This window comes from Phascolarctos cinereus, unplaced genomic scaffold (assembly GCF_003287225.1).
Source record: "Phascolarctos cinereus isolate Bilbo 61053 unplaced genomic scaffold, phaCin_HiC Scaffold_726;HRSCAF=1367, whole genome shotgun sequence".
NCBI lineage: Eukaryota > Metazoa > Chordata > Mammalia > Diprotodontia > Phascolarctidae > Phascolarctos > Phascolarctos cinereus.
The window spans coordinates 220,179,163-220,193,550 of record NW_027556098.1 but is presented as its reverse complement, the minus strand read 5'-3'; the positions used below and the strand labels follow the sequence as shown (position 1 = coordinate 220,193,550).

Below are 14,388 nucleotides of genomic sequence, written 5' to 3'. Positions count from 1 at the left end.
AACATTCAATATAGCAAATACCCAAGTACGCCAGTGGTATCAAATTCAAAGAGACACTGGTGGCCACTAACCCATACAAAAGGATCCCTGCATAGCGACTTAGAAAATCACGTATTAACATTATCTGTTCTATTGTACTTCTATTCATTTGTTAAATATTTTCCAATTTTATTGTAATGTGGCTTAATAGCACTCATATTGTATTTTACACCTCTGAAGGACACAATAATTAGATTCTATTTAAGGAAAAAAGTTTCTATGCATAGATGCTCTAGTCTGGAAATGTCATAAAACTTGGCAAATATATCACATTAGGACATATCTCACCGAGAAAAGAGCACTGGCTTTAAAGTCTGAGGATCTGGAACTGAATCCTGGTCACCCGTGTGACTTTAGGGAAATGGTCTAACCTCTCTGAGCCTCAGTTTCCCGTCTGTAAAAGGAGGACTGGACTAAACAGCCCCCGGATGTCTTTTCCAGCTCTGGATCTATAAGAGGCTATGTTTTATGTATCCACTGTGGGTTTTCTATAAATATTAAATCAAACTTTGTTAAAGTCACATCCCAGAATTTAAAGAAGTCAGACTGCAAGAGTCTGTTGTCCTTTCTTTTTTTGTGTGTTAAATATTACATGAAGCTTCCAATACTTAGAAGCCAGAGTATTCATCACACATCTATCTAATGTTGCTTGCATGTTACTTGGAGGAATGCAGGGAGATAGCAGGTAGGGGGCCTCGAGAGAGGGGAGAAGCATTAGCTCTGCAGTCCTGTGGATCTGAGAATCAGGGTTTCTTTGTTTTGCATAGAAACACCCGTAGCTCTGGAGCTGACAGAGACAAAACTAAAGGCAAAGTTGAACAGGTCTTTTAAAATCAAGCACAGCATACCTGGGCAGTTTCTGTTGCTTGTGTTGTTTCTGCTTTTATAGAAGGTTGCTTTTCATCAACAACAATTTCTGAAGAACTGATGGGATTTTCATAATTTGGATTATCCTCATTTCTGAATTCAGTTACCTGTAAACACATTAAACCTTCTTATCCAGCTCCAAAAAGATGAAATGATAATTTAAAAAACTCAATTAGAAATTTCAGATTAAGAGACTTTAACTGAAGAGTAAGGAGAAATTATTTGCTCTTTAAGAACAAAAATTAAAAGCCTGGCCCCCAACAGTATAAAATCACTAGTTGAAACATAAAAACAGAATTTCTCAAATGTTTCATTCATTTCAATCACTTCATTCATTGGGTATTTTGCTTTCCCATATCCTTGAAGTTATATTTTCTTTTGATAGCATGAGGAAAATTCCATGCACTAGCAGAGAGTGCAAAGAGTGTCCCACTTTCCAGAAGACAAAAACATTAAATACTAAATGAGTCCTACAATTAGAGGATAAAAAAAAATCTCCAAACTCTATAACAGTCACAATCAGATTTATTAAAGATGCTTCTGGCCCTTCTTACAATTCCATTTCTTCCCAAAAGTCTCTATAGTACTTGATTAAAAGAATTCAGTTGTATATACCAATAAACACATTTAGAATAACAGGATACTGTGGGGCCACAGGTAATATTTTAGAATAATTAATCTTCCTTTAGGTTATCCTTTTTATCTGAACCCTTTGTTAAATTGAAAATTTTCTCTCTGGAGAATTAGAATCTTTCCTTCCAAACATAGTCCTTTTCCAAAAATTCCCTATTACGGTCGAGGGCATCACCATCCTTCTAGCCCCCTGAGTTCACAATCTTGCTGTCATACTGGAATACTCACTCTCAACCACATATCCTGAAGGTTGCTAAATCTTATACTTTCTTTCTCCACCGCAGCTTTCAGCTATGCCCCTCCTCTCCATGCACACAACCACCATCCAGGTTCTGTCCTCTATTGCCTAGACACTAGACCATTGTAGTGGTCTGCTAACTGATCCCCCATCTCAGCTCTCTTCCTTCTCCATCCAATTTACTCTCTAATCAGCTGCCAAAACGATTTTCCTAACACATAGGTCTGACCATGTCATTCTCCCTATTCAATAAACTACAATGATTACCTATTTCTTTAGGATCACATCTAAACTCTTCCATTTGTCATTTACATTCTTCACAACATGGACTCTTCCTATTTTTCCAAGTTTCTTATTTATTACCTTCCTGCCTGCACTCCATGGTCTAATCATACTACCCTACTTGCCATTGTCTTTCACATACTCCATACCTTTGTACTGGCTGTCCCTTATGCATGGGGATGCCTCCTGACCCCCAGCTCTTAGAATCTCTGACTTCCTCCAGGATTCAGTTCATGTGCCACCTTCAGCAGGAGGACTTTCCCAGACCTCTAAGGCTACTGCCATCTACTCTTATGTATCAAGCATATATCTATTTGTGTATATGTTATTTCCTCCATTTGAAGTCCTTGAGAACTAAGACCGTTTTTCTTTCCTGGGTTGAGCTTGGGTTTCTTTTTTTTTTTAATTTTGTTTTTGTTTTTGCATCTTCAGGCTTGGAATAATTTCTGACACATAGCACTCATTTAATAAATGCTTATTAATTTGTAACATTTGAAACTATAGAGATAAATGTGATAATTAACCTTCCAGAAATTTTCTACACTTTTACTGGTGGTAAAAGAAAGTATTATTGTATCTAACATCGATTTTAAAGAATGGGGAGACAGAGCATACTACATTTCTTATATGCTCATAAGCTATGTTTTAGGTCCATCATTAAATTTATTCTACTTGTATTCTACAGAGGCATGGAGCAAACAACAAACAAAACAAAGCATCAGTAATGGCGTGACATTGGAGCTTTAATAACCACACATCAGAAGGTTACCTAAATGTTTTCAGTACCCTAAATATTCTGGTCCTAAATAAGGAAACATTTCAGTCTGATATTTAAATATGCCATCTGTTGTCATTCCAATGAAAATCTAAGTGTTAACAATGAATTGATGCTTGGCAAGAGCAGGCAAAAAATTATTTGGGCTGCTGAATCCTAAGCTAATGAGCGGCTCTGAGGCCTTCTCTCTCTTCTCTTTTTCTCCTCTCTCCTTCCTGGTGAAATACTGTCCAGTGTTGGAGTTATAATTACTTGGCTTTATGCAAGCCAAAATGAAGAGCTTCTTGATACACCCAGAGAAGGACTCTAACCTTTCAACAATGTTTATGGGACATAAAATAGTTCTGATTTTTAAAATATTGCTGTAACATCTTGACTCCACCCTATCTTTGCAGAAAGTCAAGGTTAGAAATTAACTAAATTCATTTATGTGCTTCTAATTGTTTGAGAAGAGAAATTAAAAGAGATTTTTAAGTTGATGAAACTGAACACAAGGAAAACAGGGAAAGAATAGCACCAGAAGAGCTCATCAAAAAGGAAGTGTTCCGTTCTCACCCGGGCATGCTGATCAACATTGACCACACTGTCTCTGGCTGCATACATTGGATTTTCAAATATGATGGGCTGCTTTCCTGTCTCCACAGCAAAGTTTTCATTCTGAGAAAGAAAATGATGCCATTGTCACAATACCAGGTATACAGTGCCTTCAAATGTTTCACTGTTTGTTGTCGGAGCAAAATTAGCCAAAGAGAGAGAAATTATCTTAAAGACCTTGCAAACAAAAAGGCAACAGAGACACGGGCTTTATGAAAGATGGCATCATCTAAGCATTATCTAAGTATAAATTTAGTGACACTAGAACTGCTTTCCTGATGGGTGACAGCTTCACATTGGCCTACCATATCTCAAAGTCCCCAGGCATGATTCATTTTTCTCCTGGCCATGTTCTCCCTGCTATACCACCTCTGCATTCTGGAGTTTTGGAAACCTAATTGAATCAATACTGTTATTTCTATTTAAAAAAAAAAAGTATAGCAGTCTATCCCCTGTGGTTCCACTCACCATCCCAGTGACTTGTTAAGTCAAAATGCTCCTCCCCAGCTACCACTCCCCTATATGTACTCTCCTCCATCCTCATCCTTGAAAGCAGGAAAGGGGTGGGGATTGATTTCCATATTTATATCTACAACATTTAGGACAGTATTTAGCATGTAGTAAGTACCTAAGAAATGCTTTTTTAAAAAATTCATTCATTTGCTGAGTTTTTTTCTTGTTGAATATCCACTTGCTATCCAAAGCACAAACTATGAATCTTGCTGGTTATATATGGACAGCAGAAAATAGACAAGTTGGTGAATGAGAAAAAGGATTAGAGGGAGTGACTGAGGAATAATACTTCTGATATGACAGATAGTATAAAAGTATAAGGAAGGAGGATACCAACTAAAAAGTAAAAAAGAAAAATATGCCATTTCAGTCCAAAAGAAATTTTTATCCCCAAATACATACAAAATGGCTCCAGAAAAGAAAGGATTAAAAAAAAAACCTTATATGTCTGAGACTGTATAAGAGATTTTAGCAAATCAAATTCTGTTCAGAACTAAAAGGTCCCAGAAAATACTAATTTTATTTCTACTTTCAAAACATTGATAGACTCCACAAATAACCCCATTTTTTCTTTGCATTAATTGTGTATTACCAAAATCTAATTTGTAAAGAAACTGATCAGAAGACTTTAGTACATTTCTGTCCTTTTAAAAAATGCTTCTATCGAACCCACACATAAACAAGAGAAAAAGAAATCCAAAACGATGAAGATGGCTCCACATTTTAAAGATCCATTTGAAATGGCCCTTACCATTTGCATTGCTCTGTCAATAGCAGAATCAGGCCCAAAACCTGATACTCCAATATCCATGCTCACATCAGCCCCTGATCTGAAAGTCACACCACTGCCATTTTCTGTAGATTTTACTAGACTGCTTAAGCTGAAAGAAAACCAAAGGGATCCTTTGAAAGAGTGCTTGCCAATCAGGAATTATGTAAAAAAAGAGAATAAAATGTCCATTGTTTGTCCCAGAGACCCCACTGCTAAGCATAAACTCCTTGGAGGTCAATGACCCCCCCCCCCAAAAAAAGGCCTCATATATATCCAAATATTCGTAGCATTTTTTTGTAGTAAGCAAGAACTGATAACAAAATGGACCCTATCAACTGGGGGATGATTAAACAAGTTATAGCATATGCATGTAATGGAATATTATTATTCAATAAGAAATAATGAATATGATGAACACAGAGAAGCATGGGAAGACTTATATGAACTGCTGCAAAGGGAAGTAAGCAGAACCAGGGAAATAACATCCATAATGATTACCACAAAGGAAGTGAAAAAGACCGCCACAACAAAACAACTGAATCTGAGTGCCATAAAATTATAATGCCCAATCTTGACCCTGAAGGAAAGATATGAGAAGGTCCTTCCCCACCCTCTTTGCAGGCATTAGAGATTGTTGTTATTCAGTCATTTTCAGTCTTGTCCAACCCTTTGTGACCCCACTTGGGATTTTCTTGACAAAGATGCTGCATTGGTTTGCCATTTCCTTCTCCAGCTCATTTTACACATGAGGAAACTGTGGCAAACAGGGTTAAGTGACTTGTCCAGGGTCACACAGCTAGTATCGGAGGCTGGATGTGAACTCAGGTCACCTTGACTCCAGACCCAGTGCTCTATCCACTGTGCCATCTAGTTGTCCAATTAGGGACTATGGGTATGGAATAGATTTTTTATTAGATTTTTTTCAATGAATTAGTTTTGTAAAACTTTTTTCTTTGTCTTTTATTATTTTTGGTTATAAGAGATGGCTTTCTGGGTGTGGGAAGGAGGAAAAATACACTAGAAGATATACTTGATATAAAAACAAGATAGCAAATAAAATTTAAAAAAAGAAAAAAGCAAGGAGAAGTGCTTGCAATTTTCTATTACTCATTAATTCTTCAGAAAAAAAAAGCTCAGTTCATACTCTGAATGTACATGTGTTATAGGATGGGATAGGGAAAGAGAAAGAGAGAGCAACAGAGACAGAAGACAGACAGAGGGAGAGACAGAGAGATTATCTGAAACATAATCTAGACTTCCATGTAACCTGAACATTTTAGAAATAAATTAATTGCTTGTTATTTTAACATTACAGCAGTGTCTAGTGAAAATATTGAGAAAACAATGATTTTGGATGCTTGTTGACTATTTTTTTAATAGAATAGGTGAAATGTACATTGAGGGAAGGCTGTTTCTATTTTAATTGGGGAAGTGGGTAGTCATTGATAAAGCCAAAGGAACAGAAAGTCTATTGCACAAAATCTAAAATCAGCATTCCACCTTGGCAGCTTAGGGAGAGACGGCAGAAGGGAACCAGTTCTCTTGTAGTTAAAAAACCCTCCAATCACCAGAGCGCCAATCAGGAGGATCAAGATGATGGTCAGCAACACTGCAACCGCTGCTATAAAGGACAGAAAGATAAGTGAGTATACCCTGGGAGGGAAAGGCCTGGCAAGCTTAACAGCCAACACTGAGAACTGAAAGAATAGATTCAACTGATTATATCATTGTTTGTTGTTCAGCCATTTTTCTATCATGTCTGACTCACACGATCCTTTTGGGGTTTTCTTGGCAACGATACTGAAGTGATTTGGCATTTCCTTCTCCAGCTCATTTGACAGATGAGGAAATTGAGGCAAACAGGGTTAATTGACTTGCCCAGGGTCACACAGCTAGTAAGTGTCTGAGGCAAGATTTGAACTCGGGAAGATGAAACTTCCAGGTTCCCAGCCCAGCACTCTATCCCACTATAACACCTAGCTGCCCCAGATTATATCATAGTAAAGTAAAGGAACAAGCAGGTCCCCCACATTCTTAAATCTTACTTGTTCCTGGAGGCATTCCTCTTGAAAATCCTAGTTCACAGTAATTTCCAGTGTAACCATTAGGACACCTGAAAATGCAATTAACATCATTCATTGTCTGTCATTTTTAACACACATTCTGCATTATTAACTTAAGGCACACCCCCATTCAGCTTTAACTAAGTAATTCCACATTGAATTAGACAAGTAGTTATTGCATGGAATAGTTATTGCATGGGCCCTATTTATTCTAAAAAAAAAATAAACCTTTAAAATGTTAAATTGAAAATAATAGCAATTTGCATGAAAATTCCCTTTCAGTGGTACACCAGTGGCATCTACAGGTTCAGACTAAGTATTTACAATGATTGATTTCTTTTTTTTTCACTATGTTGCTAAAGATGGGAAAGGGACATAAGGATTGCATTCTTGTCCTTTGCATTCTTCAGTAAAATATTTTTTTTCAATCAATCTATGTAACTTATGTTATTGTGAGCATAGGAATTCTTCCCAAGAAGTTGTTACTGTTAACCTACTCTCTAGGTGAGAGGTGATGAAAGTCTGGTCCCACAGCCCACAGGTTGGCCATGAGAGTTCAGGTGAGGAGAATGGATTCAAGAAATGTCCTAGAGGTATCCCTCATATCTGGTAGTCCCTATCTTGCATAGTTCCTTGCACATAATAAGTCATTAATATATGTATGCTGAATTTATTGAAGTTTTTTACCTTAATTCATCAGCATAACCCTCCCTCCATACTAAGGCATCTACCAATAGCCATTCTCCCATTACCCTATGGTGATTAGCAATCCAAATATGTAGAAGAGTCGGACTTCATTTCTCTGAAATATCCATCCCAAAAGGCGCAAGCTGTTTGAAAAATTAGTGGACCAATAAGATTTTTCTACTTATTTTCATGGTTATGTTGAAGTACTAAATTGCCCTTTATGAAGCAAAACCCAACAAATCTGACCTCCATATTTTGACTTACTTGCATTTGGGGAGACCACTTTCATCAACATAGCATGTTCCTCCATACATACACCTGCATGCTGGGGGCATGGTTGGGGGAGATTCAATGGCTGCAGAAATTGAAAGCCATGCATGTGTTAATAAGCCATACTCAGCAGAGCTTACTATACCATGCAAAACCTTGTTCACCCTTAATGCCAGGGGTACGTGTAATTCTCCTTTCAAAATATTACCCCTCATGCAGACCAAATCAATACCCTTACAAAATAATAATGGATTATGAAGAAGTATATGTTAAACACAAGGAAAAATGGGAAATTTCAAAATTCTTCTTGTCCAGAATGAACACGACTGGAATCCAGAACATAAACATTAAAAACAATAGAATGGATCTATCCTTAATGGCACCAATATGGTTGACATTGGTTTGTGTCTTATTAAATTGTATGTTTCATGAAGATAGGGGAATATCTTAGTCATCTTTTTACCTCCCCACTATGCCTTAAATATCCTAATTCCTAAAGGCTTGCAGAAATCCTTTTTGAACATCCAGCCAAAAGAAGACTTTAGTTCAAGACACTCAAACTTCCATAAAGGTGAACAGAATTTCTCAGCTTAGGTATATAAACTGGTCCCATTTTGGAAGCCCTGTAAAACTGTCCTTGTTCAAATGCCCACACTCCCAGTCTGTTCCACAGTGATTTTAAGATACCCTTTACTTTCTCCTATAGTGAGACCTTCATAGTCACTGATATTACACAGTCTTTTCGATAGAAAACATTCATTCATTATTTATTGAATGAGTGAATGAATGAAAGAATGAATGAGTGAGTGAGTGAATGGAATCCAGGTGCTTTTTGGAAGCACTGTCGTAATGAATAAGCTTGATTAACCTGGTATTATAGTTCTCCTGAAAGAAAGTCTTGAGCCAATTGACTGCAGCAAGAAAAAGAGAAGCTGATGATGCAAAGCAACCAGGAGAAAATCTCTTCAAAAGTCAAACTGGCATGGTCTGGGACAAATATCCAGAGCTGTGCAAATCCCTTCTGTATCTCATCTGTATCAATTGATTAAGTCATCTTCTATGAGCAATATGGTTTATGGCTGAATTATCATAATTAGCATGCACATGACATAGCTTAGATCCTAGTTAATCCTTAATGCCTACTGTGTAACAGAACAGTGTCATTATTCTGAATGTACAAAGCAGACACAGATAGACAGTGCCTCATCCAAGAATAGATTAGCCATGGCAATATTGGGATAATAACGAGATTCCTCATTTCCATTCTGATCCTCAACCACCAGGTTTTCGCTTTTCTTCACAGCACAGCATCTAACACATAATGAGGACTTAATAAATGTTGTTGTTGTTCAGTTGTTTCAGTCGTGTCTGACTCTTGGTGACCCCTTTTGGAGTTCTCTTGGTAGAGATACTGGAGTGGTTTGCCATTTCCTTCTCCAGCTTGTTTTACAGATGAGGAAACTGAGGCAAACAGGGTTAAGTGACATGCCCAGGGTCACACAGCTAGTGTCTAAAACTGGATTTGAACTCAGGTCTTCCTGACTCCAGGCCCAATGCTCTACCCACTGCACCACCTGGCTGCCCTTAATAAATGCTTATTGACTATTCCAATTCCAGATATGGCTTTGCTGATGCTGCCAAAGTTCTAAAATGAGCATGGAGAGGACATACTGATCTCCCCTACTACACAACAATTTGCTGCAGGGGCAGCATTTTTCCAAGGAGATTGCCTCCATGCCAAAGGGGCATGAAGATTTATAGTACAGACTTTATAGCAAGAACTGTAAGTAATTTTTAAGGCCAGAAGATTGCAGCCTAATAGGAATCTTTCCTGGAACAGATCAAGGAAGAGCTGGTCTTATTCACAAAACCAACTATTGAAAACTTCTTTACAGGAAGACACAACAGGAGGGTCAGAGACACTGAGAAGACTTCAGTCAGATACTAGCGGTGGGCTAACCTGACAAAAAGTACCCAGAAATCATTAGAACACAAAAATTTTTGTCTGGCCCACTGGCTTTCCTTTGGGATGAGGGAAGGGAATAAGCATTTATACAACACCTACTATATTCCAGGCACCGTGCTATGCCAAGCACTTCTTAAAAAATATTGTCTCACTTGGTCCTCACAATAATCCTGAAAAGTAGATGCTATTATTATATCCATTTTAGAGTTGAGGAAACTTAAGCAACGAGAGGTTAAGTGACTTGCCCAGGGTCATACAACTTGGAAGTGTCTGAGGCTAAATTTGAACTCAGGTCTTCCTGATTCTAGGCCCAGAACTCTATCCACTGTGCCACCAAATGTCTCTAAGACAAGAGTACTTGAACAGGAAATTTGGCCATCCTCATACTTAGGCTTCTATTTTTCATCCACTGCCATTCATCCAGTCCCACTTTCTGCAGCTGCTATATCCCATTCAAAAGATAGAGAAAATAGAGTGTGTGTTGCTATTTGGAGTTGAGATTTACCCAGAAGACAGCAAGAGGGAAGAAGGGACCAGGAGAATTCAGTTGCTTGCTTCCAGCCAACACAGAAGGAGAACATGCAAAAGATAAGCAGAAAACCCCTCCTAGGCTCCCACTACCTCTGTGCTCTCTAGGAGCAACTTTACCTGCATCACATTCTGTATTGCTCCCTTCCACAAAACGCGTGCCTTCTGGGCAGCTGCAGGTGTAACCCCCGGGTCTCAGCAAGCAGAGGTGGCTGCACACATCTTTGCAAACGTTGGGCACTAAAATGAAGGGGAGGGGAAAGAATAAGTAATACGCAGTCACCAGCCTGATTTGCCTGGGGAGGAAACAAGTCATAACTCAGAAAATGCATAAGTATTTAACACAACACCACACTGATCAGCTTTGGACCACCCTAAACTGATGGCTCTAGGACCTTCTCATCTATGTAACTGTGGAATCCATGCAGCATCAAAGTGGCACAAAGATAGGATATCAAATCCTCATTGTAAACTACCTGTAACTTCTCTGGACCAGTTTCTTCACTTGTAAGATCCAGCTAGGTGATCTCTAAGGTCCCTGGAACCTCTAAATCAATCACCCAATCAACAAGCATTCAATAATCACCTTCTCTCAGCCAGGCACAGATTCCACAAATCCCACAGGAAAAATCAACTTTATACTTGTATGGACTGATGTAAAGTGAAATGAGTAGAACCAGGAGAATATCATACACAGAAAAAGCAATATTGTAAGAGGATCAGTTGTGAATGACTTAGCTATTCTCAGCAACACAATGATCTAAGACATTATGAAAAGTGCTACTCATCTCTAGAAAAAGAACTGATGGAGTCTGAATACAAATTGAAGCATACTTATTTTTACTTTATTTTTCTTGGAGGTTTTTTTGGTCTATGATTTCTTTTATAACATGACTAACATGGAAATATGTTTTGCATAACTACACAAATACAACCTATATTAAATTGCTTGCCTTCTCAATGAGGGTGGCAGGGAGGGAGGAAGAGAATTTGGAACTAAAAATTTTTTAAATGAATGTTAAAAATTATTTTTACATGTAATTGGGGGAAATAAAATACTACTTAAATGATTTTTAGAAAAAGAAAAATCAATTTTATTACTCTATAAGTGAAACTGTGTAAAGGCTAGAGGGAACAGAGGGTCAAGAATCCATCTCGGAAGAAATCATTTTAAATAACCTCACAAGTCAAGGAAAATGGGGGGAAACAGGATGTTATTTTATGCCCATAATGGAGAGGCAGCTTGACATATCGTATACAGAGCCAGACCCAGAGTCAGAAAGACCTTGGTTCAAGTCTATACATGCATACATATATACAAGCTATATGATCCTGGGGAAGGTATTTAACCTCTCAAGACTAAGACAAGCTGGTGCCAGTATGAATTAGTAGAGGGAGTTTCCTTATTGGGAGTTCCTTATAGATGCAATGAAATCTAAGCAAAGTGCTATGAAACATATGAAGAGTGATGGTCTTTTCCAACTGGGAAGTGGAGACAGTCAGGAGGAAGATAGCATGAAGGCCACTAGTGACCAAATGAAAGGACTTGGAAAGGTTAAGAGGATTACAGTTTCTTAGCTCTCCAAACCACCTATTATTATGATATAGGGCCTCATGCCAGGGACATAGACTTTTAGGACCTCAGAAATAGGGCCATAAGGATCATCCACTCCAACTCCCTCATTTCCCAGAAGATGAAGTTGAGAATCAGAGAGGGCAGACAATATGCCCAAAGTCACATAGCTGGTTGGTAACAGAACTGAGACCACAATCCAAATTTCCTAATTTCTAATTTCATGTTCTTTCTAATACCACTCTGAAGGATAAAAGCCTTCCTTAAGTATAGCTAAATTTGTGAACAAGTATATGAAATTATAAACCTATGAAAACAGGAAAAACATTTATATTCATCTGGAAAAGATACATAAAATTTCTGAACTTCTCAGAGATACAAAACTGATTTTTAGGTTAAGACTTTGAACTAATTCAACAGGGGTTTGGTGCATCTGGTATGTATATCCTGGTTATGCAATTCTTGGGGCTTATTCTGCTCTTAAAAGTCACAAGACCAAGTTTAGAACCATCCTGTCATACTACTTGGACCAAAAAAAAAAAAAAACCCTGAAACTGCGTTTTAGGACCTGGAGATTTTGTGGCTTTCTCTGGATACTTTATAATCCCATGTCCCACGAACTCCAGATGAAGACTGAAATATTTTTGCTTTATGACTATTATCTAGGGCTGTTAATAATTATACTTCATTTGATAACATCAATCTCACTTTTATTAGGTCAAAATATTGAAAACTTTTCATGCACTAAGAGACATAGCAATATCCTACCAAGTGTTCTGACAGCACAGCTATTAATTTGGAATAGCAGTTTTCAGATAAGAGGGAACATCTCATTCCATAACTGGTGATTACCTGAGTGATTATATCTGTGCTGATGATAGATCCGAACTTGTGTGAGCCAAGGGTTTACTGTCAGCACTTTCACTCTGTCTCCCCTCCCGAATTTATCTTCTTTCCAAACTTCACCCTTTTCTTTAGAGGTCCAGTATAAATGGCCTTCAAAGACATCCAGGCTATAAGGGTTCCCTACTTCTCAACCACGGGCAAGAAAAGGAAGAAAAAAGAAAAAAAAACAGCCTTTGGTTAATTAAAAAGCAGATCTCCAGCACCACTTCTGTGCCAGACATAATTCTCCCAAAATTAAAACCTTAATGCCTAATTCAAAGTCTTGAAATTCCTGGAACATTCAACTGGAATGTCATCAGAGAGCCATAACTCAGATCTCTATCAGCAGATGCTGTCATGCAAATGTCCTCTGCACTAAAGAATCAAAATGAAAGAAATTATATTAGTCTAATCTATGGTGTCTGACACCATTTGTGGGAAGTATCTTTTTCAGTTTCACATTTTTCTATCTTATCTTAACAGAAAAAATCTTTCATGTTATGTTTACACCTTTTTTTCCCCTGAATACAAGTCAATTCTGATCACTCAAGAATAATGTCTGCTTCCTTTGCTGAGAATAATATGCATATGATTTCTTAAGAGTTCTAATTTGGAGTGCTGGATTACGAATGGTTCAGCACAGATCTAGAAAACACCAAAAGCTGTCCTTCAGAAGGCACCTTAGATAGAGTGCTGGATTTGGAGTCAGGAAGACTTGAATTCAAATCCTACCTCAGACCCTTAATTAAACAAGTCGCTTAATATATCCCAGCCTCAATTTCCTCATTTGTAAAACAGAAATTAAAATAGTAACTAACCTCATAAGGGTGCTGTTAATATCAACTGAGATAATACAAATATTCTGCTTTGCAAATCTTAAAGCCTCAAATAAGTATTAACTATTATTATCCTTCCATGTTTACAATGGTGAAAGCTGATTATTGAATTTTTGTCACATTATGTACTAATATGTCCAATAGTACTTATACATTAACATACTAGCACTTGTCCATATCCATAAAAGCAACTGAACTCAAAACTCTATCCTTTTTATTACTTTTTTCTCATATATTATTCATTTACATTTTAACAACCAGTTTAGAAAAATGCAGAAATTGCGTCTAAGTTATTTTTGAAATGAGTAAAGAGTTAAAGAATCGTATCTTGAGAAAAGAGAAAAGGCATATTCACTAGTAGCCAAGAGTCCCAAAAGCAAAATAAAATCGACTATTACTAACCAGCAGATGAAACAAGTCTCCTGTCAGTCCCATCATGTTTCATGGACTCGATTATGTTCTCTTTGGAATCACTCCAATAGATCCTGTCATTGTTCAAATAATCAATGGAAAGGCCAGTCGGCCAGCCAAGGTCGTTGGAAACCAGCGTTTGCCGTTGCTGTCCATCCATCCAGGCACGTTCTATCTTGGGCCGTCTTCCCCAGTCAGTCCAGTACATGAACCTACAACAGAGGTCTTCTCACTTTTAGAATTTTATCTTAGGAAATAGCTTTTCCCCCTTGAAGGCAGAATAAAACTAACCATGAGGGAAACATAATTTTCCAGGTGACCTATGTATTAACCTACATGTTTTATAAGGAGAAGGGGAATAACAATGCTGTCACCCATGAAAAGACTCTGCCTGATGCCTCACGTCACCGGACTTTACCAGGCTTACTCTGTGGATGTAGCCGGGCCTCATCTAAC

At 37.8% G+C, this 14,388-nt stretch overlaps 1 protein-coding gene across 2 annotated transcripts in view; it reads right to left on the bottom strand.

Moving 5' to 3' along the window:
- The window catches only part of LRP2 (LDL receptor related protein 2), a 252,103-nt gene that overhangs the window by 10,727 nt on the left and 226,988 nt on the right, over positions 1–14,388 (bottom strand). The window contains exons 69-77 of one of the 2 annotated variants that reach the window (XM_020990917.2): positions 13,924–14,144; positions 12,653–12,829; positions 10,348–10,467; positions 7,728–7,818; positions 6,759–6,826; positions 6,214–6,334; positions 4,693–4,822; positions 3,390–3,491; positions 888–1,013 (exon numbers count right to left, since the gene is read on the bottom strand). In XM_020990917.2, the coding sequence (XP_020846576.1) occupies positions 888–1,013; positions 3,390–3,491; positions 4,693–4,822; positions 6,214–6,334; positions 6,759–6,826; positions 7,728–7,818; positions 10,348–10,467; positions 12,653–12,829; positions 13,924–14,144 (1,156 nt within the window). The remainder of the gene's footprint in view (positions 1–887; positions 1,014–3,389; positions 3,492–4,692; positions 4,823–6,213; positions 6,335–6,758; positions 6,827–7,727; positions 7,819–10,347; positions 10,468–12,652; positions 12,830–13,923; positions 14,145–14,388) is intronic. The other variant, XM_020990918.2, reaches the window with a different exon arrangement.